General features: G+C 52.4%; 1 protein-coding gene across 2 annotated transcripts in view; it reads left to right on the top strand.

Moving 5' to 3' along the window:
• Window positions 1-15,630, top strand: part of KCNIP3 (potassium voltage-gated channel interacting protein 3) — a 32,420-nt gene extending 16,790 nt beyond the window's left edge. For both annotated transcript variants that reach the window (XM_005891601.3, XM_070380041.1), the window contains exons 3-8: window positions 344-413; window positions 677-747; window positions 9,004-9,111; window positions 9,798-9,902; window positions 10,533-10,595; window positions 11,162-15,630. In XM_005891601.3, the coding sequence (XP_005891663.1) occupies window positions 344-413; window positions 677-747; window positions 9,004-9,111; window positions 9,798-9,902; window positions 10,533-10,595; window positions 11,162-11,209 (465 nt within the window). In that variant the 3' untranslated portion in view covers window positions 11,210-15,630. The remainder of the gene's footprint in view (window positions 1-343; window positions 414-676; window positions 748-9,003; window positions 9,112-9,797; window positions 9,903-10,532; window positions 10,596-11,161) is intronic.
• Window positions 15,631-27,695: the final 12,065 nt, after the last annotated feature.

Here is a 27,695-nt window from a genome sequence, read left to right as displayed (position 1 = left end):
CCCGTAGCACAGTGCATACCCCAGGGTCTTTATGGGGCTCGTGTTCTGTGGGACAGCTGCCTGGGGGGAGGGCCAGGGCCCTTCCCTTATGAGTATCTCAGCACTGGTGCAGTGGAGGACCATGGGGACAGACCAACCTAGCATGAGGGTCCTGCCACCCCTCCCGCCTGCCCCTCCCATGATGCCCACTCCACTGGGCTTTCCCCTGCCTGGGGCTGGGGGAGCCCAGCAGTGCCTTGCGCAGCAGGCATTGGCCAGAGGGAAGAGAGAGGCCAGGCCCCCTGGAGTCGGGGTGCAGGGCAGGGTGGCTGGGGTCACTGAGAGGAGTCCCTTCCTCCTGCAGGAGTGCCCCACAGGCCTGGTGGACGAAGACACGTTCAAACTCATTTACTCACAGTTCTTCCCTCAGGGAGGTGAGTCCAAGGTCCACGATTCCTCCCGAAGTCCCCACTTCCCTGTGGCCGCCCTCCAGAGTGTGGGCTTCCCTTTTATAGGGAGAGGACCCTCAGCCCCCCCACATCCTCCCCACCATTCCTTGCCTGGTGCTGCCTCCACCCAGTAGGAAGGGCGGACTCCAGCCCGGGACGCGGTGGGAATGCCCAGTGGAGCAGCGTGGGGTTGGGACCTGGGCGGCCGGGCGGCCTGGACACCCCAGCCTTGCCCTCGGTCTCCCTAGATGCCACCACCTACGCACACTTCCTCTTCAACGCCTTCGACGCCGATGGGAATGGGGCCATCCGCTTTGAGGTAGGTCCCTGTCAACCGCTCCCGCATGCCTGGCTCCTGCATCTCCCAGACACGGTACCACCCCCTCGGGGCCATCCAGAGGCTCAGACGTGACCCTGGTGTCAGCGGCCCAGCGTGTCACCCAGGGAACACACGGACTCGTGGGGCTGGCCCTGGGCCTGACTGAAGTCAGGGTAATTCGAGTTTGCTGTCTGGCCATCCTATTCCCAGCCTTTCCTTCCAGCCCTGCCAAGCCAAGGTGCACCGAGGTGGTAATGATCCAATGGAAATTTGTATTTGAAAAAGGGAGCAAGGTTAACTAGAGGTCTGTGCCCAGAATTTATCCCTTTGCCCCCAAACAGGCAGAGCATCCCTGCCTGAACAGGCTTGGGGGTTGTCCCAGCCACAGTGTGAGCCAGCCTCGTGCTCCCCACCACTGGGAAAGCAGCCGCCTGCCCCCAGGAGGGCCCTGCCTGGGCTCTGAGCAGGCAGCACGTGGGCCCCACTGACACCCGGCCACACGGCATCAGTTGAGAGAGGCCCCAACCGCGGAGCCCAGGCCCCTAAAAATAGCTGCAGGCAAAAAGCTGAAACCTCTTTGGAGAGGAAAACCTTGCTGAGAGCCAGGCTTAATCAATAACCACCCAGCTCGGCTTCCAAGGCCAAGGGCAGCTGACCGGAAAGTGAGAGAGAAAGCCCCTGGACCAGCCGGGGTAATAACCCGAGATTCCGCTCAGCTTCCCTTTATGCTTGCATCCAGCCCGGCTCACTGACATCAGGCCCGGGCGGGGCGGCCCAAGGGCATCGCCAGCTCTGTGCCCACAGGGGCCCCACCCTCCCTGGACCACGCCTGTAGTGTGCCTGTGAGCTCACAGTGTTTTCGGCTTTTCTGTTTTCAGTTCTGCCTGCACAGGGTAAAATTAGAGTCGGTCCAAAGGAGTCAATAGGGAGCATTCACTCTTCTCCCTGGTCCCACCCCCGCCTCCACCATGACCAGGTTCTTGCGTGTCCTGTGAGAGGCACCTGAGGCTCCTGGGAGTGAAGTGCCAGAAGCAGCTGTGTGGCCCACCCAAGCAGGGCTTTGATGAGGGTGTCTCTTGTTCAGGAGTCAGATGACCAGACCGCTTAGCGAGGCCCTGGCACAGTGCCGGCTGTCAGGAAGGCCTCTGTCAAGCTCCTGTGGTCCCTGCTCTCACTGTGGTCCCTTGGACGTGGTCGATGGTGGATCTTTGTTGGGGGTGCGGGTGCTGATCCCCTTCTGCTAGGCACCGTCTCAGAAGGTTGTGCATCTCTGGCATGAAATTAATTTCTCAGGTTCCTTCCAGGGAAGTTTGTTTACCTTGAGGACCGTCTTCCTTGTTCACCTGCAGGATCTTGATATCAGAGCTCTGCTCTAGGAAGCCTTTTTGGAGTCTACCTCTCAGGGACCTTCCACTGGTCAGGGCCTAATCCTGGGTGCACCACAGTGGGGACCCCTATGGTCAGGAATAATCTGGAGGGGGTGGGGTGGGGGGACATTCAGCCCACCTCGCTGCCTCAGACCAAACCTCTCAACGTGCCCTTAAAACCGAAAGTCAGGGGGCTTCCTTGGTTGTCCAGTGGTTAAGAATCCAGCTTCCAGTGCAGGAGACGTGGGTTCGATCCCTGGTCAAGAAACTAAGATCTCACTTGCTGTGGGGCAACTAAGACCCAATGCAGCCAAAAATAAAAATAAATATATGAATATTTTAAAACAAAACAAAGAAACCAGAAAGTCAGATCTGCTAATTAATATTTACAACGATTCAAATCCTTTTGTATATTCTTGAGATAAGACACATGTTAACTAGAATTTATTGATATGGTAGCTATGGCAAACCTAGACAGCATCTCAAAAAGCAGAGACATCACTTTGTGGACAAAGGTCTGTATAGTCAAAGCTATGGTTTTTCCGGTAGTCATGTGCAGATGTGAGAGTTGGACCATAAAGAAGACTGAGCGCTGAAGAATTGATGCTTTGGAACTGTGGTGCTGGAGAAGACTCTTGAGAGTCCCTTGGACTGCAAGGAGATCAAACCAGTCAATCCTAAAGGAAATCAACCCCAAATATTCATTGGAAGGACTGATGCTGAAGCTGAAGCTCCAATCCTTTGGCCACCTGATGCAAAGAGCTGACTCATTGGAAAAGACCCTGATGCTGAGAAAAATTGAGGGCACGAGGAGAAGGGGGCGACAGAGGGTGAGATGGTTGGATGGCATCACCAACTCAATGGACATGGGTTTGAGCAATATCCAGGAGGTGGTGAAGGATGGGAAAGCCTGGCGTGTTGCAGCTCTTGGGATTGAAAAGAGTCGAACATGACTTAGAGACTGAACAACAGAGTTGACTTCTTTTGCACTGGGAAAATGAACTGATGTTTGAAATGGTTTTAAAATATTTTTTTAATTAAAAGAGCACTCTGGAAAGTACTAAATACCTGTAACTTATAAACACCAACTTTTGATGTAGTAAGTATACCTCAATCATATGTGTGCTTAATGGGATTATATGGATTTTTTTGGCTGTGCTGGGTCTTCACTGCTGTGCAGACTTTTCTCTAGCTGTGGCAAGCAGGGGCTACTCTCTAACTGCAGTCCATAGGTTTTTTACCGCAGAGGCTTCACTTGTTTCAGAAGACGGGCTCTAGGCTCCTGGGCTTCAATAATGGTTGCAAATGGGCTCAGTAGTTGCGGTCCCTGGGCTCTAGAGCGCAGGCTCAGTAGCTGTGGTTCCTGGGCTCTAGCGCAGGCTCAAGAGTTGCGGTTCCTGGGCTCTAGAGCGCAGGCTCAGTAGCTGTGGTTCCTGGGCTCTAGCGCAGGCTCAGTAGTTGCGGTTCCTGGGCTCTAGAGCGCAGGCTCAGTAGCTGTGGTTCCTGGGCTCTAGCGCAGGCTCAAGAGTTGCGGTTCCTGGGCTCTAGAGCGCAGGCTCAGTAGCTGTGGTTCCTGGGCTCTAGCGCAGGCTCAGTAGTTGCGGTTCCTGGGCTCTAGTGCGCAGGCTCAGTAGCTGCGGTTCCTGGGCTCTAGCGCAGGCTCAGGAATTGTGGTCCCTGGGCTCTAGTGCGCAGGCTCAGGAGTTGCGGTTCCTGGGCTCTAGTGCGCAGGCTCAGGAGTTACTTCCTGGGCGCTAGAGCACAGCCTCAGTAGTTGTAGGGCACGGGTTTAGCTGCTCATTGGCCTGTGGGATCTTCCTAGACCAGGGGTTGAACCCGCGTCTCCCGCCCTGGCAGATGGATTCTTCACCACCGAGCTACCAAGGAAGCCCAGATTTCTTATCTTTTGTTAAAATATGTATACTCAGTGGACCAAAATAATATCAAAGTATGTATATGTTACTTAAATATATGTATCTAAATCTCAAAAAAGTGAAAGAAATACAACACCGTTCATTTTCTTCACCATACACACGAGACTTTCAGGCTCCAGTAGACTTACAGGGTGTGCTTTGAAAAACAGCATTGCCACCCGCAGACACGCCTCCTTTGTTTGGGCTGACTCTCCCTGTTTGTGTCCTTGCTGCCTGATGGTGTCCTTTTATTGCGGCTTCTCAAGTGCCCAGTTGAGACGCCGTCCCTTGGCTCTGCACGAGTGAGGAGTTGGGTCTCCCGCGCACTCACACACACCTTGCCCATCCCCTGGCTTTCTCTTGGTTTTCTCCTGACGGGAATTTGTTCCCCAGGTGAGCCTGTCAGTGAACTGTGATTACGTTTCCCTTGCCTGCACAGATTTTTCTTTTGCCTACAGTTAATAGTCATTTGGCTGGTGTCTGGCATCACCGACTGGATGGATGTGAGTTTAAGCAAGTTCCGGGAATTGGTGATGGACAGGGAAGCCTGGTGTCCGTGCGGTCGCAGAGACTCGGACACGATTGAGCGACTGAACTGAAGTGAACTGTGACCTTACCAGTAATTCACCCTTGACTCTTTTCCTGTCGTCTCAATGAACATCTCCCTAGCCTCTGACTAGCTCCATCATCGTGGTGCTGATTGTCCTCTGTGGACCTGTTCTCCTCTCTCCTGGATTGGGTCTCCTGGTTCTGGACTCCTTCATCTTCTTCCTTGCTTTACTTTTTCTGCAAAAGCATGGGAGGTGCTGTGCTCATTTGCTTTGGTCGTGTCTGAAGCACGACTGTGACCCCATGGACTGTAGTCCACCAGGCTCCTCTGTCCATGGGATTTCCCAGGCCAGAATACTGGAGTGAGTTGCCATACCTTCCTCCAGGGGATTTTCCTGATCAAACCCTCGTCTCCTGGATTGCAGGCAGATTCTTGACCGCTGAGCCACCAGGGAAGCTCCTTTCAAAAGCATATCTTCCAGGAATTTTCTGCAAAAGGCTGCCTGGGAGGTCATTTCTGAGCCTTAGACACCTGCGAGTACCTTTGTTCTGTCCTCCGTCTTTCTGTTTGTTTTTAAATTTTATTTATTTGGCCCGTCTCAGCTGTGGCACGTGGGCTTAGTTGCTCTGCAACATATAGGATCCTAGTTCCCTGACCATGGATCGAGTCTGTGACCCCAGCATTGCAGGGCAGAGACTTAACCTGTGGACCACCAGGGGAGTCATTCCGTTCTCACTCTTTTTGACCTGTTGTGTGGAACCGGAGCTCCGGCAGAAGCTGTTTCCTGTTGATTCCTGGTCCTGTGGACAGGACCTGATTTGGTGATTGTTGTAGTTTCGGTTTGGTTTTGTTCTTCTCTCTGGAAGCTCATAGGATCCTGTCACTGCACCCGTTTTCTGAAATGGCTTGTGATGGCCCAGCCACACCTCGGGCTGTTTGCCCTCATTGTTAGGTCCTTGGCAGTACCTGGACAATCACAGCCTTCCCCTTCATCCCCTCGTGGGCACGCCCCCTCCATTTCCTCAGCCTCTTCCTGGAACTCCTGCTGGTCGAGTTTCAGTCCCTCTGGAGTGGACTGCTCGTTATCTGCTTTTCTCTTCTCTTTTCCAGTTTGGCCTTTTCAGGCTGCTTTATGGAAGATTCCACGTGCTTTTCTAACCCTTCTTCTGAGTCTGTCATTTTCTTTTCTCATTTTTAATTCCCAAGAGCTCTTTCTTGTTCCCAGTGCCGACTTGAAAAAAAATAAATAAACACACAACCTGAGTTGTTGTTAAATCGCCAAGTCATATCTGACTCTTGGCAACCCCATGGACTATAGCCTTCCAGGCTTCCCTGTCCATGGAATTCTCCAGGCAAGAATACTGGAGTGGGTTGCCATTTCCTTCACCTGGGTATCTTCCCAACCCAGGGCTCGAACACACATCTGCATTGGCAGACACTGAGTCATGAGCTTCTCATAAAAAAAAAACAACAACAACAAAACTACAACCTGAGAGTTGTGAGTTAAGTTTCATTTGGGGACAAAAATGAGGACTATAGCCAAGGAAGCAGCACTTGAGATAACTCTGAAAAGCTGCTCCAAAGAGGTAAGAGGTGGTGGTGGTGGTGTTCAGTCGCCCAGTGTCTCACTCTTCGTGACCCCATGGCCTGCAGCACACCAAGCCTCCCTGTCCCTCACCATCTCCCAGAATTTGCCCAAGTTCGTGTTTACTGCATCAGTGATGCTGTCCAGCCGTCTCATCCTCTGACACCCTCTTCTCCTTCTGCCCTCGATCTTTTCCTGCGTCAGGGACTTTTCCAAAGAGTTGTCTGTTCCAATCGGATGACTAAAACACTGGAGTTTCAGCATCAGTCCTTCCAGTGAACATTCAGGGTTGATCTCCCTTAAGATTGACTGGTTTGATGTCCTTGCTGTCCAAAGGACTTTCAGGAGTCTTCTCCAGCACCACAGTTCAAAAGCATTGGTTCTTTGGCATTCTGCTTTCTTTACTGCCTAGCTGTCACAACTGTACATGACCACTGGGAAGACCATAGCCTTGACTGAAAGTGAAAGTGAAGTCGCTCAGTCGTGTCCGACTCTTTGCGACCCCATGGACTGTAGCCTACCAGGCTCTTCCATCCATGGGATTTTCCAGGCAAGAGTACTGGAGTGGGGTGCCACTGCCTTCTCCAGTATAGCCTTGACTATACTGACCTTTATCGGCAGGGTAATGTCTCTGCTTTTCAGCACACTGTCTATGTTGTCATCATTTTCCTGCCAAGAAACAATCGTCTTCTGATTTCATGGCTGCAGTCACCGTCCACGGTGATTTTGGAGCCCCAAAAGAGGAAATCTGTCACTCTGTCCACCTTTTCCCCCTCTATTTGCCATGCGGTAATGGGGCCGGATGCCATGATCTTAATTTTTAAAAATTATTCAGTCTTAAGCTGGCTCTTTCACTCTCCTGCTTCACCCTCATCAAGAGGCTCTTTAGTTTCTCTTCGCTTTCTGCCATTAGAGTGGTATAATCCACACATCTGAGGTTGTTGATGTTTCTGATGTGGGTCAGCATATATGTGATTTTGGTGAAGGGGGAGTACACGCAATCAAGCACATATTTTTTGCAGAAGGTTTCTGATAGTCACGGGCTTCCCTGGTGGCTCAGATGGTAAAGAATCTGCCTGCAATGCAGGAGACCCAGGTTCTATCCCTGGCTTTGAAATATCCCTGGAGAAGGGAATGGCTACCCACTCCAGTATTCTTGCCTGGGAAATCCCATGGACAGAGGAGCCTGGCAGGCTACAGTCCTTGGGGCTGCAAAGAACCAGACACGACTGAGTGATTAACACTTTCAATTTCTGCTAGTCACAAGGAGCAGTCACCATGAAGGATTTTAGTGCTTTTCTAGAAATAAGGAGATACAAGAGTCAGACTCATAAAACTGGCTCCTGAAAATACACCTAACTGTCTGAAGACCTGTCCCACCAGTTTTTCCCAGAGCACAGAGTGCCTCATTCCTGCTCTCCACCCTGAACTCTTTTCAGCGGGTGTTGAAAATCAGCAGCTGTGGCAGCACATGATTTAATCCTTGGAGAGATGGATGGCAAGTGCCAATTTGTAGTTGACATCAAGTATTCCTTTTTAATAGCACCCTATTCTTATTGTTGTTCTTGTTATTTAGTCCCTAAGTCATGTCCAACTCTTTTGAGACCCCATGGATTGTAGCCCACCAGGCTCCTCTACTGGAGTGGGTTGCCATTTCATCCTACAGGGGGTCTTCCCGACACAGGGATCAAACCCATATCTCTTGTGTTGCAGGTGGATTCTTTCCCACTGAGCCACCAGGGAAGCCATTCTTATTGTAAGGATGCCAGATGTCTAATCCCTGAATCTAATAGTTTCTGTGAATTTTTATTTTTTGGTCCTGGAATAATTTTTGTTTCTTCAAAACTGCTTTTCTCAGTTTTCCTTAGTCTTTCTTTTTCATGATACAGGCTTCCTCTCATCCAGAAAATCAAAATTTGAATGAGGTCCTGTTGGTCCAGTGGTTGACACTTCCAGTGCTAGGGCCCGGATCTGACCCCTGGTTGGGGAAATTAAGATCCCACAAGGCATGTGGTGCAGCCAAAAATAAACATTAAAATTTGAGCGGGGACCAGGCCCCTTGGAGCAGGGCCTGTCCCTTCACAGTCCACCGTCCCCCACTTCCCACCTTCAGGACAGCCCCTCTCAGCTCCCTTCTTTCAGAGCAGCCTGGGAGACCCCGTGGGGCAGGAAGGGCGTTAACTTCGAACCTTCTGGAAGTGACAGGAAAGAATTGCTTTCCACCAAATGCTCCAACAAAACAGTTGAAGTTTTCACACAAAAGCCATTTGAACGTTCATGTCTTGTCACGCTAGTAATAACCTGTCCCATCTCAGACGTGACTGCGCACAGGTGCAGCGGGGCCCCGGAGCTGTTGGTTTAGTCTTTAAGGTGTAGCTTTTTAAGCACTTTGGCACGCAGACACTTGGTAATGTGACTAGTGTGCCCTCTTCACGAAAGGAGCGCCCTCAGGCCTTCTCTGTCAGCGGCAATGCATCAGATGGGTCGAATTCCCTGGTGCCCCCATGGTTAGAACTGCACGCCTTCAGCGCTGCGGGCCTGAGCTTCATACCTGGTCAGGGAACTGAGATCTCAAAGCTTCTCAAAAAAAAAAAAAAGTCATACATTTGAATGTCTTTTCTTTGAGACGATCAACACCAGCCACCATGCCATCCCCACCACACACACGCACGCGCGCACGCACACACACACACTCACATTGTATTCACCTGAGGGGCACCGTCCACCCGGTCTGTGATGGAGGCGCCTCACCTATACAGATGGGCACTTTAGTGGAAGCCTCAGGGCAAACTGGAAATAGAATCTGGGGCCTCGGCTGTCACCCCCGCCCTTTCCCCACAGGACTTTGTGGTTGGTCTCTCCATCCTGCTGCGAGGAACAGTCCATGAGAAACTCAAGTGGGCCTTTAACCTCTACGACATTAACAAGGATGGCTACATCACCAAAGAGGTACGGGGCTGCCTGGGGAGCTGAGCGTAGCCTGGCTGCCCGCTCCACTGCTCCACACCCCCAACCTCTTTCCTCCTCTCTCTCGCTGCCCTCATTTCCCGTTTCCCCTCCCTGTCCAAAGACAGAGCGCCCAGCCCGCCCTCGGAGGGGACAGTGGCCAGGAACTCCTCTGCCAGGCTCTCGGCCTGGACACCTGGGTGTGCAGAGCGTGGAGCTTGTGTGCCCCTCACCACACATCTCCATCCCCGTCAACAAGGTCCCCGATCACTGTTTCTTTCTGCGAGGTCATGTGGGAGACCCAAGTGGAAAAGCTGGAGGCAGGGGTGGGAGAGCTGGCCTTGGTTCCCAGCAATCAAGGGAGGGCAGTGTGGTCCCTTAAGGTAGGGTGTCAGCGGGCCCACAGTCCAGTTTTGTTTGGCCCAAACACTCTTTCTGGTGTGTAAGAAATAGTTCATATACAAAAAAAGAAATATTTCATATACAAAAAAGAGTGTTTGGCTGGAACAAATTCTAGAGTTTGCACATAAAAACCTATCTCCAGATGCCCTGGAGAGTCAGAAGCTTGCGCTGGGTGGACTGGATGGGGCTGAGCCTATCTCTCTTTGGCCCGTACAGCCTCGCCCGCTCACCCACCTGGCAGCCAGGTTCATGCCAGCCCCTCCGCCCTCCCCTCACTCCCCCCGCAGGAGATGCTGGCCATCATGAAGTCCATCTATGACATGATGGGCCGCCATACCTACCCTATTCTGCGAGAGGACGCGCCCCTGGAGCACGTGGAGAGGTTCTTCCAGGTGAGCGCGCGGGGAAGAGGCCGCCAGAAGAGGAAGGAAGGGGCTTCTGCTCTCAGGGCCCGCTGCTCCCATGGGAGGCGCAACTTCCCTTCCTCATCTGGCTGGCTGAAAGAATTAAAACCATCCCTTTGCCCCTCATCTGCTGAACCTCATCTCAGAGCAGACGGGCTCATGGATTCTGAGTCAGCCGACACCCCCCGGCCAGAGCTTCTCCCACCCCCTGCCACCCCATCTCCACCAGGGGCTTCTCTCCGAGGGGAGGGTGTTGAGGTCACTGCTCTGTGTCCGTGGGGCCTAGGGGGACTGAGCCTCCATCTCCCGCTCCTGAGGGCCTTCAGCCACTCCACCTTCCCAGCTGTCTGTCAGGGAGATGACGGGGGTCCGTGAGCATGGGGGTGCCTGCCGGGAGGTGGCTGAGGTTGGGCGCAGGCTGGGGAGATACCAGAGTGGTTGGTGGTGTGGTGGAGGCGGCTTGAAAGGGCACTTTGTGTGGTCTGCATCCCAGGGAGGGGGCCAAGGGGACGGGTTGGGGTGGAGGGCACACGCCCGCCCAGCGCCATTCCTCAGGCCTAGGGCAGGGGGCAGCCCCAGCGGGACACAGCCTCACTGAGGGCATGGCTTGAGTTGCAGAAAATGGACCGGAATCAGGATGGGGTGGTGACCATCGACGAGTTCCTGGAGACCTGTCAGAAGGTAGGCAGCATCAAGGCTCGGAACCCCTGCGTCCCGGCCCAGCCAGTCCCCTCCTCAGCGCAGACTTCCGACGTCCACTTGCACTGTTTCACCAGTGCTCACTCCTGCCCTGCCCGCTCCTGCCAGCCCACAGCCTAGCCAGGCCACGTTCCGCAGCCCCCCTCAGTGGCCCCCGTCAGAGGGGACAGACACGGGGCCCTGAGGACCGGGTCACGCAGTGGGAAGGAGCCTGGAGTCCCCCCCTGGCATCGCGGCTAAACATCCTCTGCAGAGCGCTTTCAGGGGACAGGACGCTGGGCCTCCACCTGCCTCCCTCCCCTCAGCTGCCCTGGCTGCATCTGGGTGGGTGGCAGTTGTCTATCAGTGGGTTAACATCTCCCAGACGGACTGGCCATCAGACCCTGGAGCTGGACACAAGCTCTACATCACCAGCTCCTCCTTCATCCAATGAGATGGGCAGAGTCCTCGGAGGGTCGCAGGTCCCTAATGAGACTTTGAGCACGGTGAGGCTGGAGATGGGCGCCGCCCAGGGCTGACCAGGCCTCTGGTCCTCTCTCTCCACGCAGGACGAGAACATCATGAGCTCCATGCAGCTGTTCGAGAACGTCATCTAGGACTTGTGCATGGGGAAGGTGGGGGGATCCCTGAGTGGCTGTCGCCACCTCTGCCCCCAAAGAAACCTCAGTCCTGCCGGGAGCAACCTCCATGAGAAACTTTTTTCTAATATATTTGCACAAAGTGAATAGTTTGCTCCACACACACACAAACACCCCCCCACACACACACACCCTTCATCTGGGCTGGCAGGTGGGGGGACAGAGATGAGAGAGGGGCTGGGTCTGGCTGGGAGCTGAGTCCAGGGAACACGTGCCACACAGCTCCCAGCACCCCACTCCCAGGCCTCTTGGGTGGACAGCTGAAAGAGAGGCATCTTCAGGCCGCTGGCTGCTGGGTCATCCACAGATGAGGGTCCAGCCTGCAAAGCTAAGGCCCCAGCCCTGTGAGCCCACTTGCCCGCCCCTCCCTTCTGCCACCCCTCTTTTCCACTACACTCACATGTCAGGCCCCGGGGGCTGTGCTGACCTGCTTGTCCCCCAGCTACTCCCTGCCCACCGACGACCCTTCCAGAATGGCCCTCAGCTCAGGACCCCAGAGGGGCAGCGCAGGGTCAAGGGAATTCGGACCAGGAAAGAGGTGGCACTTAGAGCCTGCTGCTCCTGAAAACGCTTCCCTGGTGTCAGGACACCCACCGTCCACTGAGCTTGTGTGAGCCCCAGTGGGGACACACCAGCGGGCACTGTTCTCCACCCAGTAAGGGGGCTTCCAGTCTAGGGACTGGGGTTCTTGGTGGGAATCTGACGGGACCTCTCTGCCAAGGCCGCCTCCCTCGCTCCAGCTGGCTCAGTGAGGGCACAACAGGAGGAGCTGCCCACAGCCCTCAGCCACCCAGGTCGTCATTCAGGGGTCCTGAGAAGAGGTCCCAGGGCTCAGGGCCTAGCAGCCAGGGAGCCCAGGGGGGCCAAGCAGGCCTGGGAAGGGGCTTCTCTCTCCTGTTGGCCCCCATCTCCCTTGCCTCCCCGCCCCCAGCTTGGATGAGCTCCCCTCTTCGTGGTTAGGGTCCTGGAGCCATGTGGCCGCCCCTCCACACACAGGCTCACCCAACCCCATGCGCAAAGCACAAGTGCCCCCAGAAGCTCAGGCTGCAGCCCATGAGGAGAGCCAGAGACTGTCTGCTTTCCAAGGCAAGGCCCTCCAGGTGGGCTGAGGCTTGGGCCCCACCAGCCCGCATCAGGAGGCCCCCGGGGTTCTGTGGGGAGTCAGTTCTGTGCCTCTGAGCAGTGTGTGTGTGGGGGTGGCTTGAGGCCCCCCCCACCCCACCCCCAACTCTCCGAGCCCAGCCCAGCTCACCAACATTCAAAAGCACAAACCCCAGGGATTCTGCTTGGCCGGGTACTGCCCTGAGGACAGAGGCAGACGTCGGCCGGAGCCCAGCGCCGCTAAGGGGCGCGGGGCCGAGGGGCAGGTCACCAGAAGCCGGCGGGAGCGGGAGCGGGGCTGCTCCCTCTGGCCCAGGCCGCCCGGGAGGGGCGCAGCCTCAGGCAGCACGGCAGTCCCAGAACATTCCCGGTCATACATTCCATCGGCTGCTGCCCCCGGTCTCTGCCCGGACCTGGCCTGAAGATGAGCGGGGACCGGGCGGCCGAGGCCGTGGAGATGGGCTGGCTCAGCCACGGGGACCCCTGGGCGCCACACATGGGCGACCCCCTTGGAGTTGCACTGACACCCCACCTCCAGTCTGACTGGGGCCCTCCCCCTCCCCAGGGAGGAGGGCATCAGCGTTCCCTGGCTCAGGGATCTTCTCTCAGCCCCCACTCCCGGCCCTCAGCCCAGCCCTCCCCGCTGGCGAGGCTTTGCTTCTGAGGGCCTGAGGCCAAAGCAGAGGGTCACCGCCGCCACGCTCTGCCCTCCCCACCTTGGCCTTGGGCTGCACATGCCCCCGGAGGGGTCTGCCTCCCATGCTGGGACGCGGGCTGGCCGCATGTCTGCATGGCAGAAGTGTCTCCCTTTGGCGCGGCCGAGGAGAGTGGTGCCTGTTCTCAGCGCCCACCAGTATTCAGTCCTGTATATTTTAATAAAATAAACCTGACAAAGGAGAGCGATTCTTGGTGGCTTTATCCTGACTCTTCGTCCAGCCTCTCCCATCCCTGCTGCTGTTAGCCAAGGCTGCTGCCCAGAGATGAGCTGGTAAATGTTTAACATTCCCTGAATTGTCCAAGATCCCAGCGTACGGTCACTGAAAGCAGAGTCAGGAAGAAAGGCCCACGGTTCGGAAGCCTCTGTGAGATGCTCCAGCCCTCCAGCCTATATACAGAGCCGTGGGGTAGCGTAACTCCTTGAGGTGCCATTGTGTTTCGTTCACAGGTTTTTTTCTTCCAGCTCCAAGAAGTCATTTCTGCATATCCCCTTGGCTAGAGGGTGCAGGTCACAGGGCAGAACCAGAATTTGCCTGAAGACATCTCCCTTTCTTGGTTTTAGTTTCAAAAATCTAAACTCAGTGCGGATTATGCCAGGAGAAGGGCAATGAGAAGCTTCGGGGAGGAAAAGTGAAAGAAGTCAAAAATGCAAGTGTGAGTCGCTCAGTTGTATCCAACTCTCTGCAACCCCACGGACTATGGCCCACCAGACTCCTCTGTCCATGGGATTCTCCAGGCAAGAATACTGGAGTGGGTTGCCATGCCCTTCTCCAGGGATCAAAGCCAGGTCTCCTGCATTGGAGGCAGATTCTTTACTGTCTGAGCCACCAGGGAAGCCCCAACTCAGGGATGGAGGTTCTGAGCGTCTGGCAGCGCTTCAAGGGCCAGACCCCAAGCCATGTGACGTCACCTCCACTGTGAACACAGACCTCATCCTCCATGAGTCACCCGATTTGGCTGACTCGATTTGGTAGGAGCCCCGTCCTACCACCAGACACACCAAAGGCTGCAGGCTACCGGACTCCCAGGGTCCGGATACCATCCAGGCAGGGGAGCCCTGACCTTGCTGCCTAGGATGGGCTGTCTTGCTGCTGCACAGGCTGGTCCCTGCACTGAGTGCACCTGCCCTGGCCACAGCCTTTTGGGCACAGATGGGGAAGCTGTTAAGACAACCCTCAGCCATTGAAGAGTGGAGCCCGGGCTTGGACCCAGGCAGGGGGCTCCAGGCCAGGTGTAAGCACTGAGGTGCCCACTTCATGGTCGCCCACAGAGCTCAGCGAGCTGTGCCGTGTCTCCAAGGCCCACGTCTCTAAAGCACGCGGCCCACGCTTTGATTCTGGGGCTTTCTATTCTCTCTTAAGCCTGTCAGTTTACCTGGCTGAGCCTCAGTTACATTATCTGTAAAATGAGCAGAAAAACAATCCTCTGGAACTTCCCTGGTGGCCCAGCGGTTAAGACTTTACCTTCCAGTGCAGAAGCCACAGGACACTCGGGTTCAGTCCCTGGGTCGGGAAGATCCCCTGGAGAAGGAAATGGCAACCTGCTCCAGTCTTCATGCCTGGAGAATCCCATGGACAGAGGAGCCTGGGGTGGCAGAGAGTTGTACACAACTGAGCACACACACACAGTTATAAACATGAGCATCCTTCCTTCTTGTCCTACCGAAAAAGTTTTCATGAAAATGAAGTTTTCATGCATTTTTTTCCCTTTCTATCAGAGAGTGACTCATACCAATAAACCACCAGAGGAAGTACAGACATTTCAGAAGTTTCCAGGGGCTGCAAATGAATCTGTGATGGTCCTCAGTTTCCCTGGTAACCCCAAGGCCCATTTAGGAGTCAGCCAGCTAAGGAAGGGCAGGCAGACAGAGCCATCAGTGTCCCCCCCTTCTGCCACCACTCACTGCGTGGCCATGCTGACCTGCCCAGGGTCCTGAGCCAGCACTTAGCATCCCATGTCCCTGCTTGACTCACAAACCTTTATAGAATGGGAGGGGAAAGGGCCACAGGCATTGAGTAAGGCACCCATACCCTTCCTCCACCCAGCTCTGCAGCACAACTTTCCAGGGCAATGACCAGTCTGTGATTTAGAAGGTCTGTGGTTCCTCTTCCTCCTCCATCTGTGGTTTTGTGTGTGAATGCGTTTATTTGCTCAGTCGTGTCCGACTCTTTGCGACCCATGGATTGCAGCCCCCCAGGCTCCTTTGTCCATGGGATTCTCCAGGCAAGAATACTGGAGGGAGTTGCCATTTCCTTCTCCTGGTGATCTTCCCAACCCAGCGATTGAAACCAAGTCTCCTGCTTTGGCAGGCGGATTCTTTACCACTGAGCCAAGTCCTTCTCTGTCCATTTGTTCAGTCGCTGTGGAGTTTGACTCTTTGCGACCCCATGGACTGCAGCATGCCAGGCTTCCCTGTCTCTTACCATCTCCCAGAGCTGCTCAAACTCATGTCCATTGAGTTGGTGATGCCATCCAACCATCTCATCCTCTGTGGCCCCCTTCCCCTGCTTCTGTCCATCACCTCTGGTTCCAAGTGCTATGCTTCCAATCTACCACCAGGGGGCGACAGCACCACACACCTGCCTCCACTGATTTCCTGCTCTCAGGTCCCCTGGGAAGCTTCTTGGAAGGGAAGCTACTTGTCATTTCTTTTAAGATCCTGAAGACAGTTTCATATGCCAGCCTTTCTCCACTGGGTGCTGGGAGCAAGACATACTATCGGCCCTATTTTATTAACTAGGACACATAACTCTCATGAGACTGCATAACTGTTACCACACAGAGCTGACTTCGTTCCAACCCAAAGCACAGTGTACATTTGGATTAGTCAGGCTAGACTTAACCTATTAGGCTCCCCACCTCCCCTTTTCTCTCCTCTCTCTCTCTCTCTCTTTTTTTTTTTTTTTTTTTTTGGCTGCCCGGCATGAAGGATCTTAGTTCTCCAACAGGGATCAAACCCATGCCTCCTGCAATGGAAATTCAGGGTCTTAACCACTGGGCCAGCCAAGGAAGTCCCAAGGCTTTTGAAAATCCTGAAAAGAAGCTTGAAGAGCGCACTCACTCCCGTCCCAGGGGAAGTCTAGAAGGCTGAGCAGGAGATAGCACTGCAGGAGAAACACTGGGCTGTCTGAGACCCCAAGTGTCTGTTCGGGTGGGATTCCTGTCCACCAGGCAGGGAGGTCCCTGTGACCTTCTTCCCTGCTCCTTCCAAGTTCCAAGTTCCCAGGTCCACACAAAAGGAGGCATTATCCTCCCTCTAGTCAATGCTATCCACACACCGGGTGTGGGCCGTGTTGTGAGGAGACCACAGTGGACAAGCCACAGGCTCTGCCTTCAGGAAACTCGAGTCTGTGGGGTCACCGAAGGCAGAAATGCCCAAGGCAGTGATTCGGGCCATGAGGGAAGCTATAGGCTGGGAACCAAGCTTGCCGCAGAGGACTGCAGGGCGCTGGGGCCTCCCATAGACCTGTGAATAAAACAAGAGGAAACAGATTCCAGGCGAGAAGTTGAGGAGCCTGCCACAGAGTAATGGGGCATCCCCGATGGCTCAGCAGTAAGAAAAAACACCTGCTGTGCAGGAGCCACAGGAGACACAGGTTCAATCCCTGGGTCGGGAAGATCCCCTGGAGGAGGAAATGGCAACCCACTCCAGTATTCCTGCCTGGAGAATCCCATGGACAGAGGAGCCTGGTGGGGTTGCAAAGAGTTGGACATGACTGAGCAACTGAGCATGCACTCATCAGTGCGGTATTCGGACCGTCTGCTCACAGTGCTTGGAAACCTTTATTCCCTCGTCTGTCCATCTTCCCTCATGAACACAGTCCAGACCAGAGCCATGCCACTGAGTCAGGAGGACTCTGAGACTTCATATAGGCCCTCCCTGAGCCAGGTTTTGTCATCCTAACATGGTCCCTGTTCTTTTCACTGCCCCCATCAAATTTCCACCTTAGGCAAGCCCCCAAGGCCATGGACACAGCTGCCAGCCCTCCGGCCGACTCACAGGGGCCCTGGCCCTTTGGGTGAGGGGAGCGGCAGGCCCAGCCAGCTCTGATGTCACGTGGTCAGCTCAGAGCACAGGACTTTGTCTGAAGCCGCTGGGCGCACAGAGAAAGTACAGGCTCGAGCTGCCTGCAGGATGAGCTTTTCGGGGTTCAGAAACTGGAGAGGAGAGTGGGGTATAGGTGGGGCCCGATGCATCAGGAGTGGTGCTTGTGGCCAGAACGGAAGTCATCCTGGCCAAGATGAGGGGGCCTGGGAGAAACCGCTTAGCTTGTGGCCAGAGCTTAGCCCGTGCTTCTTGAGTGGCTCAGTGGGTAAAAAATCTGCCTGCAGTGCAGGAGACAAGGGTATGATCCCTGGGTCCGGAAGATCCCTGGAGAAGGGAATGGCTACCCACTCCAGTATTCTTGCCTGGGAAATCCCATGGACAGAGGAGCCTCGCGGGCTACAGTCCACATCGGGTCACAAGAGCCAGACATGACCTAGTGGTAAACCAGAGCTGAGAGGTCCCAGAGGAGGGACAGTGTAAGGGGAGTGGGCCGGGCAGGAAGGCCCAGTGTGGCCCTAGAAGATATTCAGGGCCTCTCAAGCACAGCCCTCTCTTGGGTGGTGATGACACCAGTCAGGGCTCCATCCAACCTAAAACTGTCCCCTTGACAGCTGCCCTGACTAGGAAGGGCTGCCAGTCTTAGAACTGGGCTCCTTGCCAACTGCTATGTGCCTTTTTTTTTTTTTTTTTTTTTTGGCCTAGCCGTGTGGCATGCAGGATCTTAATTCCCTGACCAGAGATCGAACCCATGTCCCCAGCATTGGAAGCATGACGTCTTGGCCACTGGACCACCCTGCAAGTCTCACTGTACGCCTTTTTATTCTGTCTGTTCCTCCAGCAGGAAAGCCCAGCTTCCCTCTAACTCGCCTGCCACTGCCCTACCTGCCTTTGCTCTTACACCTCGTCCTAGGCACAGGGTTCACCTCTCTTGAACCCCTGTGGATGCATGATCTTTGCCCATCCATCCCTCCCCGACATGACCCCTCTGTTCCCCTGGCAAGAAAACGCCTTTGGGAACTTCCCTCCTGCTGACGTGGGTGTCTGGGGGCAGTGAAGACCAGCCGATTGGACATCAGTCTTCAGCCTCCGCAGACACGCCCTCTTCTCCTGGCCACGCCCCTCAGTCTTGCCTGGGGACCCCCCTCCGCTCTCTATCTGTGCAGTCTTGGAGTTCACCTGACCTCCAAGGCCAGCCCAAGCCAGCTGGTGCATTAGCTACCCCCACAACTCTGGGGCGGGAGTGGGGGGCACCCCTTCCAAGGGAAAGCTGACAAGGCCCCAGTGAGACCTCTGCTGCTGGGAATGCTTGGGAAAGACACTGTTCCCTCACCGAAGCCGGGAGGTGAGCCCTAGGGCTGTGGCGGCCATTTTGCCACTGTTAGGAGCTGCGGGAATGGAGGCGGGAATGGAGGGCGTGGAAGGGAGGGGTGAAGAGGAGAAGATTGCAGGGTTAGGGGGACGGGTCAGCCCTTGAGCTCAAAAGCAAACTGCACCTTAAGCAAGTGCCCCCCTCAGTCTCTAGACCCTTCACTCGTAAGAGCTCCAGCCTCCCCACAAAGCCAGTTAAAAAAAAAAAAAGTGGGTTGACAGGCACTTTCAGCTGAAAAGTTCTCCACTGCTACAGCCCCTCATGTCAGGCTCAGCTGCGGGTGGTGAAGGTGCTTCCAAAACTCCAGTGGGCCCTGGAGCCAACATGCCCAGCCCTGTCTCCCCTGCCAGGCTGCCTGCCACCTTGCAAGCGTTTAGGCCTGGAGCCCCGCCCAGCACTGGCACTGCGGGAGGCACAGGGGGTGGGGATCAGCCAGTAAAACCACTGCACCCAGCGGCACAGGGAAGGAGGCCATGGCAGAGAGCCCGGGTGGGCGGGGTGGCAGGTCTCAGGCCCCGAGCCTGCAGGGTCAGGGGCCAGCTCTCCCGGCACCAGGGTCAAAGTCTCTTTGAAACACTTCTGCTGGCCGGCAGCCTTAGGGCATCTCAGCCGGGCTGAGCCACACTTTCCTAACCCCAAGACAACTTCTCAAAAGATAGCATTCCTTCCTGATATTGCTGTTGTTTAGCTGCTAACTCATGTCCCCACTCTTTGTGACCCGATGGACTGCAGCGTACCAGGCTTCCATGTTCTTCACCATCTCCCAGATCTTGCTCAGACTCATGTCACTTGAGTCGGTGATGCCGTCCCATCTCATCCTCCACTGCCCCCTTCTTTTCCTGCCCTCAATCTTTCCCAGCATCAGGGGCCCTTCCAATGAGTCAGTTCTTCGCATCAGGTGGCCAAAGCATCAGTTTTTCCAATGAATATTCAAGACTGATTTCCTTTAGGATGGACTGGTTGGATCTCCTTGCAGTCCAAGGGCCTCTCAAGAGCCTTCTCCAACACCACAGTTCGAAAGCATGAATTTTTGATCTTGTAAGGGGCCACAGTGACACTTAGGTCTGGACGGTGTAAACTGTCAATAATATATCATTTAATGTCCAGCCCTCTGACTCAAAAAACTTGCATAACTGTGCCTTGCCTTGTAATGAGTGGAATGGTTCTCAGAACTTTCTGAGGAGCTGTTCCCAGGTTATAATTCTCCATTTGGCCTGAATAAAACTTTCCATTTTCTTTCTTGGCTGGGCTGAGGAATGTTTTCATTGACATGCGTGATATAACCAGCAGGATATTGGCCATCCAGAGGGCCCCCTGGAGTCCACCCAGAAGGGAACCAGCACAGCCCAGAGATCCCCACCAGCTTCTCGGTACTCTTCAGGTGTTCCCGAGAGTTCTCCTGATATATGGATTTCACTGTTTGAGTGAGAATCCTGAACATTTTGAGCTGCCTCACTCAAGACTTGGAGTCTCAAGGGACACCAGTACATTTCTTCAGCAGGACCTAGGGTGGTTGGGTAAGATGCCCCGGGAAACACGGGTGGCTGGATTTTTGTTAAAACTGACTTAAATCACAAAAAAATGAGTTGATAAAACATCTGAACAAAACTTGTGCTAGTGAAACGAGAAGCTGAATTATTCAACTCTGAAGAATGAGGGAGACCCAGTACAATCGTTTGGAGAAGGCAATGGCACCCCACTCCAGTACTCTTGCCTGGAAAATCCTATGGATGGAGGAGCCTGGTGGGCTGCAGTCCATGGGGTCGCTAAGAGTCAGACACAACTGAGCAACTTCACTTTCACTTTTGACTTTTATGCATTGGAGAAGGAAATGGCGACCCACTCCAGTGTTCTTGCCTGGAGGATCCCAGGGACGGAGGAGCCTGGTGGGCTGCTGTCTGTGGGGTCGCACAGAGTCAGACACGACTGAAGTGACTTAGCAGCAGTACAATCGTTAAGTAAATGCTGCTCATCCAGGGAGGAGAGAAGGGCTGGTAACCTAGCGTTCTGAGCAGCCATGATGGTTTTAGGCTGTCACGGAGTCATTGAAGTAAGCCACAGGGGCTCTGCCCACACCCTAGCCCAGCCAAGGCTCTCTGCTTTTGCAAGGAGCTGTGGGGGAGGGTTCTTTTCCCCTTAGGGTTTAAGTAGATGAATAACGAAATCTAAGCTAAGATCTGGGCTTCCCAAGTGGCTCAGTGGTAAAGAATCCACCTGCAATACAGGAGACACAGTTTTGATCCCTGGGTTGGGAAGATCCCCTGGAATAGGAAATGGCAACCCACTCCAGTATTCTTGCCTGGAAAATTCCATGGAGCCTGGCAGCTACAGTCTGTGGGGTCGAAAAGAGTCTGACACAACCGAGCACATACACATAGTGGAGATTTACACAGCACAAGCTGCACGCGATGGCCAGTGACTGCAGAAACGGGAACGAGCTCACTGATAACTTCTCGGGATTTGATTTTAAAAAGTAAAAACAAAGGGAGGAGGAATGAGGCCTACGATGGGGAGGTGTATGCATTAGTCTACACCAGGAAGAGGCGGTTTTCCCGAGGGAGTGGGAAACACGTTTTATCCTTTTTTGATCCTTAATGTCAGGTCTCGGCCACCAGCAGGTGTATCACTTAACATGTAGTAAAATCAACACATGGGCTTCCCTGGTAGCTCAGCTGGTAAAGAATCTGCCTGCAATGCAGGAGACCCTGGTTCAATTCCTGGGTCGGGAAGATCCCCTGGGGAAGGGATAGGCTACCCACTCCAGTATTCTTGGGCTTCCCTGGTGGCTCAGATGGTGAAGAATCTGCCTGCAATGTGGGAGACCTGGGTTCAATCCCTGGGTTGGGAGGATCCCCTGGAGGAGGGCATGGCAATCCACTCCAGTATTCTTGCCAAGAGAATCCATCCCACAGACAGAGGGGCCTGGTGGGCTACAGTCCACGCAGTCCCAAAGATTCGGACATGACTGAGCGACTAAGCACAGCACAGCACAGCACAAAATCAGCATATAATGAGACTCGAGGTCTGCTGGAGGTCGGATTCATCACCATTTTGGTTGCAGCTGGTTCCATCTGGGTTTTTGTTTGTTTGTATCTATCTTCCTTTCTTCTCTCTGGATCCTTTAAAGATTTACTTTAGGGACTTCTCTGGTGGTCTGATGGCTAAGGCTCTGAGCCTCCAATGCAGGGGGCCTGGGTTTAATATCTGGTCAGGAAACGAGATCCTACATGCCGCAACCAAGACCCGGTGCAGCCACATAAATAAATATTTTTCCAAATATTTACATGAACTCCTGCTAAAGGCAGGGGTTGGCGGGTCTGAGCAAAGACCTGGAGCAGCTCTGGCAACAATAGGCCATGGCATGCCATGGGAAAGAGTCGAGCTGAAGAGTAACTCCTTGGGGAGCTAGGCTCAGAAGCAGCACAGGAACTGCCCTCAGAAAGTTGTTCGGATCATAACTCTCTTCCGAATTAGGCCACAGAATTCATACTGGGAAATTGTGCCTCAAAGGGCAGACAGCTCCTGTGTAAACCACCACCTCTGGGAGGGTCGCTGGGTTTATATATGCTTGCAAGAACTTAATTGGAAACTACAGGAAACTGGGCCCTAAAATTGCCAATTGTTTTGGGCGCCCCAAAACAGTTTTGAGTTCACAGTTAAAGCCAGCAGTCTTCTGGATCTGTGCCTGCAGGGTCTACTGGAAACAGCAGTGGTAAGCGTTTTTCATTTTTCTAAAATTAGGTTTTGTGTGTGTCCGACTCTGTGACCCCATGGACAGCGGCCCACCAGACTCCTCTGTCCATGGGATTTCCTAGGCAAGAATACTGGAGCAGGTTGCAAGGACAAATACTTTAGGGCTAGCTCCTTGGATCCTTTGAAGTGGAGAAATATCTAAATTGGTACAGTTTTTTAGAGAGCTCTCATCTTAAACTATTGTACCTTTTCTTTTGGCACCTTTTACAACTGGTATTCAGAAGCCCGAAAAACCTTCAAAATTCCAAAATAGCCTCACTGAAAGGTTTCTGTAGGAGGCTAATGAAAGAGCAATGGTCTAAAAGGTACTTACAACATTATCTGGGGCTTCCCTGATGGCTCAGCGGTAAAGAATCTGCCCGCAATGCAGGAGACTCGGGTTTGATTCCTGGGTCAGGAAGATCCCCTGGAGAAGGAAATGGCAATTCACTCCAGTATTCTTGCCTGGGAAATCACATGGACAGAGGAGCCAGGGCTCCGTCCACGGGGTCGCAAGAAGTCAGGCAGGACTTAGCAACTAAACGGGAACAACAAAACTCTCTACTGCTCCCCTCTGTCTTCCTTTATTAGAGCACTCGCTCCAGTCATCTTCAGTCTGAATCTCCTTTCCACTCAGAAGACACTATTAAATGATTACCTTTAGAAATGGAACCACCTGAGATTGTAAGCAAGGCTGTTCAGATAAAGGCCAACTGAGGACCACAGTTAAAGGAATTCTTAAACTCAGGGAGGATCCTCAAAAGTGTTTGTAAATGGATTACCCAAATGAGAGGCCACTGATCTGAATAAACTGACCACATGTGATGTTTGGAGCCTGATAGGAATTTTGGGGGGAGTAGGGGCGGGTTTTCCCTTAGGCTAAATGAGGGTAAGTAAAACATCCCAACACAGGTGAATTTGCTGTCATTGAGGAGGCCATAAACTCCGGGAGCTGGCGATGAACACGGAGGCCTGGCATGCTGCAGTCCATGGGGTCGCAGAGAGTCGCAACTGACTGAACTGAACTGAGGCAGCTTCCACTGCAGGGGGCACGGGTTTGATCCCTTGCCAGGGAACTAAGATCCCACATGCTGCATGGCATGGCCAAAAAGAAATATCATTTCATAATTAAAAAAAGAAATAAAAACAACTGTCCTTGTCTTACAAGTCTAGTCTTTATAGAACAAGAGGTGTAGCTCTAGAAATAATGCAAAGCCCACCACTCATTGTATCACAGTGAGGAAAGAAATTCTATGAGAAGGTGTATGTTTCCAGAGGTTATAAAACATATTCATAAGCACCAAGCAGGAAATCCTAATATGACATCTGGTTCACCATTACTTCTTGGTTTGTTACTAGAGATTAAAGGTTAAGAATTATAATGTATGTAACTAAAATTACTAAAATAATCAGGGAAACATTTCAATATGCAAGGAAAATGGGAAGTGCATTTTCAGTGGAAGGAGGGTGTAAGGAATGGAAAGGCATTTTCTCCTGAGATGCTGATCCCAGGTTATAATTCTCAGTTTGGCTCAAATAAAAACTTCCATCTCTTTCTTAGATCGACTGATTATTTTTTCTCTGATAGATGAGTAGGAGTGAGTCAGGTAAAGGGCTGTGGGGCGGGAGACACTCCTGCCCAGAATTAGGGGCCAGGCGGATGCAGCCAGAGCCTGGAATCGTGGGCCACGGCACGTAAATTTCTTGTCTTCCCAGCACACGTAAAGTCGCTACATTGCACTGTAGTCTAGAAAGTGTGCAGGAGCACTGTCTAAAAACTGTGCTGACTCAGTTGCTCAGTCGTGTCTGACTCTTTTGTGACTTCATGGATGGTAGTCCGCCCAGCTCCTCTGTTCATGGGATTCTCCAGGCAAGAATCCTGGAGTGGGTTGCCATTTCCTTCTCCAGAGGATCTTCCCAATCCAGGGATCAAACTCAGGTCTCCTGTGTCTCCTGCACTGGCAGGCAGATTCTTTTTTACCACTGAGCCACCTGGGAAGCCCTATAAAAGCAATGCACATACATTGATAAATAAAGACCTCCTTTTTATTGAGATATGGGATTCCACATGGATGTACCACATTGTGTCTGACCCACTGTGAAGCATTTTGTTTGTTTCTATGCTTTCAGCTGCTACAAATACCACTTCCATGAATAACCATGTACAGGCATAAGGCCCACAGTACAGTTGCTGGGCTACACCATAACTGCCTCTCTATTTTTTTTAAGAAATAGTCAAACAATTTTCTAGACTGGCTCTGACATTTTACATTCCCGCCAACAATGTATAAGAGATCCAGTTATCTACATCCTCTCCAGCTTGTGAGATTGTCACTATTTTTTATTTTAGCGGCTCTAATAATTTTGCAGTGACGTCTCATTCTGGTCTCAGTGTGAATCCCGGAACCTCCTGCGATGCCAGACATGTTTCACGTGATCATGTGCCATCGGATAGCTGCTTCAGTGAGACATCTCTTCATGTCATTTACTCATGTTCTACTTATATCGGCCTTCTTCTCTGTTGATTTCTTTTTAGATCTTTTTTTAAATACATGTAGTTTACTTTTTAGCTGGGCTGGGTCTCCATCGCTGCACATGGACTCTCTCTCGCTGCAGCGAGCAGGGGCTACCCTTCCTTGCGGCGTGCAAGTCCCTGCAGTGACTTCTCTTGCTGCCGACCACAGGCTCTAGGCCCGTGGGCTTCAGTGGTTGCAGCACACAGGCTCAACAGTTGAGGCTCACAAGCTCTAGAGCTCAGCCTCAGTAGCTGTGGCACACGCCGTGGCATGTGGGTGCTTCCTGTGTCCTTTATATTGCCAAGTTGATTCTTAACGACTGGACCACTAGGGAGGCCTCTCTCTGTTGACTTTTGAGCATTCTTTGTATATCCTAGGTCTGAGTTCTTTGTCAGATATGTAGTTTGCAAATCTTTTTTCCCAATTGGTTGCTTTTTCTTTCATACTTATAGCATCCTTTTGCAGAGCAGAAGCTTTTAAGCCCATTTCATCGATCTTTTTCTTTTCTTTTATTATGCGTTTGGTGGAATGTCTATGAAACTTTTACCAAGGTTATTGAATTAGCTTTGCATTCTTGGATAAGGCCCATTTAGTCATGGCAGATGGGCTTCCCTTGTGGCTCAGATGGTAAAGAATCCACCTGCAATGTGGGAGACCTAGGTTCGATCCCTGGGTTTGGAAGATCCCCTGGAGAAGGACATGGCAACCCACCCCAGTATTCTTCCCTGGAGAATTCCAAGGACAGAGAAGTCTGGTGGGCTACAGTCCACGGGGTCACAAAGAGTCAGACATGGCTAAAGAGGCTTAACACATACCCCCAGGAGGAGCTAAGCTTACTGGTTTGAGAATTTTCTTTTCTAAAATAAGAATTTAGAGTTATACATTTCCTTCCGAATACTGTCTTAGCAGAGTCCCACAAATTTTGATATGTTATTTTTCATTTTCATTAAGTCAGCCTCCATGACACCCAAGGATCATTGTTATAGTGGGAAGTCCAGCTCCTCACATGGCCTCCACTGTGGAGGGTGACCTTGTTACTACCCAGCAGGGAGGACAGTTCAGGCTCCCCACCTGCCCTTCTCTGACCCACCCTGCTCACCACTCTGACATGGGGGAAGGGCTGAGGCACTTCATTACAGGCTGGCAAGGGTGAAAATCCAGGCTTCCTACTCCGCCTGTGCTAGTGGGCATGGGACCACAACAGTTATTGTCTAAATTTTCTGTTTTGCAAGACTGTCCCTTTCCGGGTCCTTTGACTAAAGAGAGCAGGATTTTCTTGGGGATTTTTGTGTCTGCACCAGTTGGCATTTCCAGTTGCCAGCTTTCTCAGCACCAAGAATGGATATATGAGAAAAAACAGCCCAGAGAATTCACTGCTGTATCACCTCATGGCTCTGCAGACCCCGCGCCGGCCTGCCTGTTCATCTTTTTTCAGAGTCTTATGATTGCTTTGTGTAGGTTTTTAGTTGTACTTAGCAGGAGGAATAAAGACAAATGCTTCTCCATTTTTCTGGACATAGAAGTCCTCTGGCTGCTTTTCAATTTTTCTGTTTCTCACTAATATGGACTAACTTGCTTATGCTCTGCCATGACGTCATTTTCCTCGTGTGTCTTGTGTTTGAGGGTTGTTGAGTTCTTGTATAGTGGGTTTACAGTTTTCATCACGTTTAGAAAAGTCTTGGTCATTACGTCTTCAAATATTTTCTTTCTGTTCCCCCTTCCCTCTCCTCTACTTTGGGTCCAATTACACATATATTAAGCTGTTTGGATTTCTCCCAGAGAAATGGTCTTTCCTAATGGTCTTAAAAAAAAAAAAAAAAAAACACCTCACTAGACCTAAGATCTGCTGGCATATTTTAAAAAATAATTTTAATATTTTTTGGTTGCATCGGGCAGCATGCAGGATTTTCATTACTCAACCAAGAATCAAACCCTCTGCAGTAGAAGAGCAGAGTTTTAAATAGTGAACTGCCAGGGAAGTCCCACTGACTTTGTGCTTCTATTTTTTTCCTTCATACGTTTTTCAGGAAGCTATCTCAGCTCCTAGAGTGCTGAACATCCTCAATATGTACATTAATTTTCTTGGCAAGAATCTTGCCTTTGTTTGTTTCCTACAATGCTGGCAGCATGCAGGGATACACTGCAGACTCAGTTCTGCTGTGGGCGCAGTCGGGGGCTTCCCTTTTTGAGCAGTGCCCTTTCTTGTAGATTCACACGCATGTGGCCGTGTTTTCTAAAAGGCCTAGAACATTAGTTTCTCCTCATTCCCTTTGTGTTGGTCATTTTGGCGAATTACCAGAAGATGGAGGCACCAGCCCAAAAGCTAGTGCTGTTTTCAAATTCACCAATCTTCTTTTCTGCAACGTTGACTCTGCCTTGTAGGGTATTTGTCATCTCAGACATTGCAGTTTACATTAGTAGAATTACATTCCCTTTTTCTACTTAACTTTTGAAGTTACGAGTTCCCATGTCTCACTGTTTCCGTTCCATCTCTCTGGCTCATCCTTACATGGTGGGTCTCCTGACTGGGGGTTATGCTAGGTTCTCTTTAGCACATCCCCCCACCCCCACCCCCCACCCATGACACTCACTCGCCATGTTCCATTTATATGGGCTGCTGTCCATGGGGTCGCACAGAGTCGGACACGACTGAAGTGACTTAGCATGCATGCATGCTGACCTGCATCTTCAAGCCAGACAAAAGCTGAAGCTCCAGACCCCCTTTAATACCCTGCTGCTGCTGCTGCTAAGTCGCCTCAGTCATGTCCAACTCTGTGAGACCCCATAGACAGACACATTAAATACAACCCACCCAAAACTGAGCTCACCATCCTCTCCCCAGACACATTGCTTCCCTGGAACCCGTGTCTTGGTGAATGGCACTGCCATCTACCAGGCCAGAGACCTAGGAGTCAGCCTTACACTTCTTTCCCCTTTAATCCCACCTCCTGTCATCATTGA

The sequence above is a fragment of the Bos mutus genome, chromosome 11, assembly GCF_027580195.1.
Source record: "Bos mutus isolate GX-2022 chromosome 11, NWIPB_WYAK_1.1, whole genome shotgun sequence".
Lineage (NCBI taxonomy): Eukaryota > Metazoa > Chordata > Mammalia > Artiodactyla > Bovidae > Bos > Bos mutus.
Note: the sequence above shows the minus strand (reverse complement) of the source record. Positions and strands in the feature narration are given on the sequence as shown.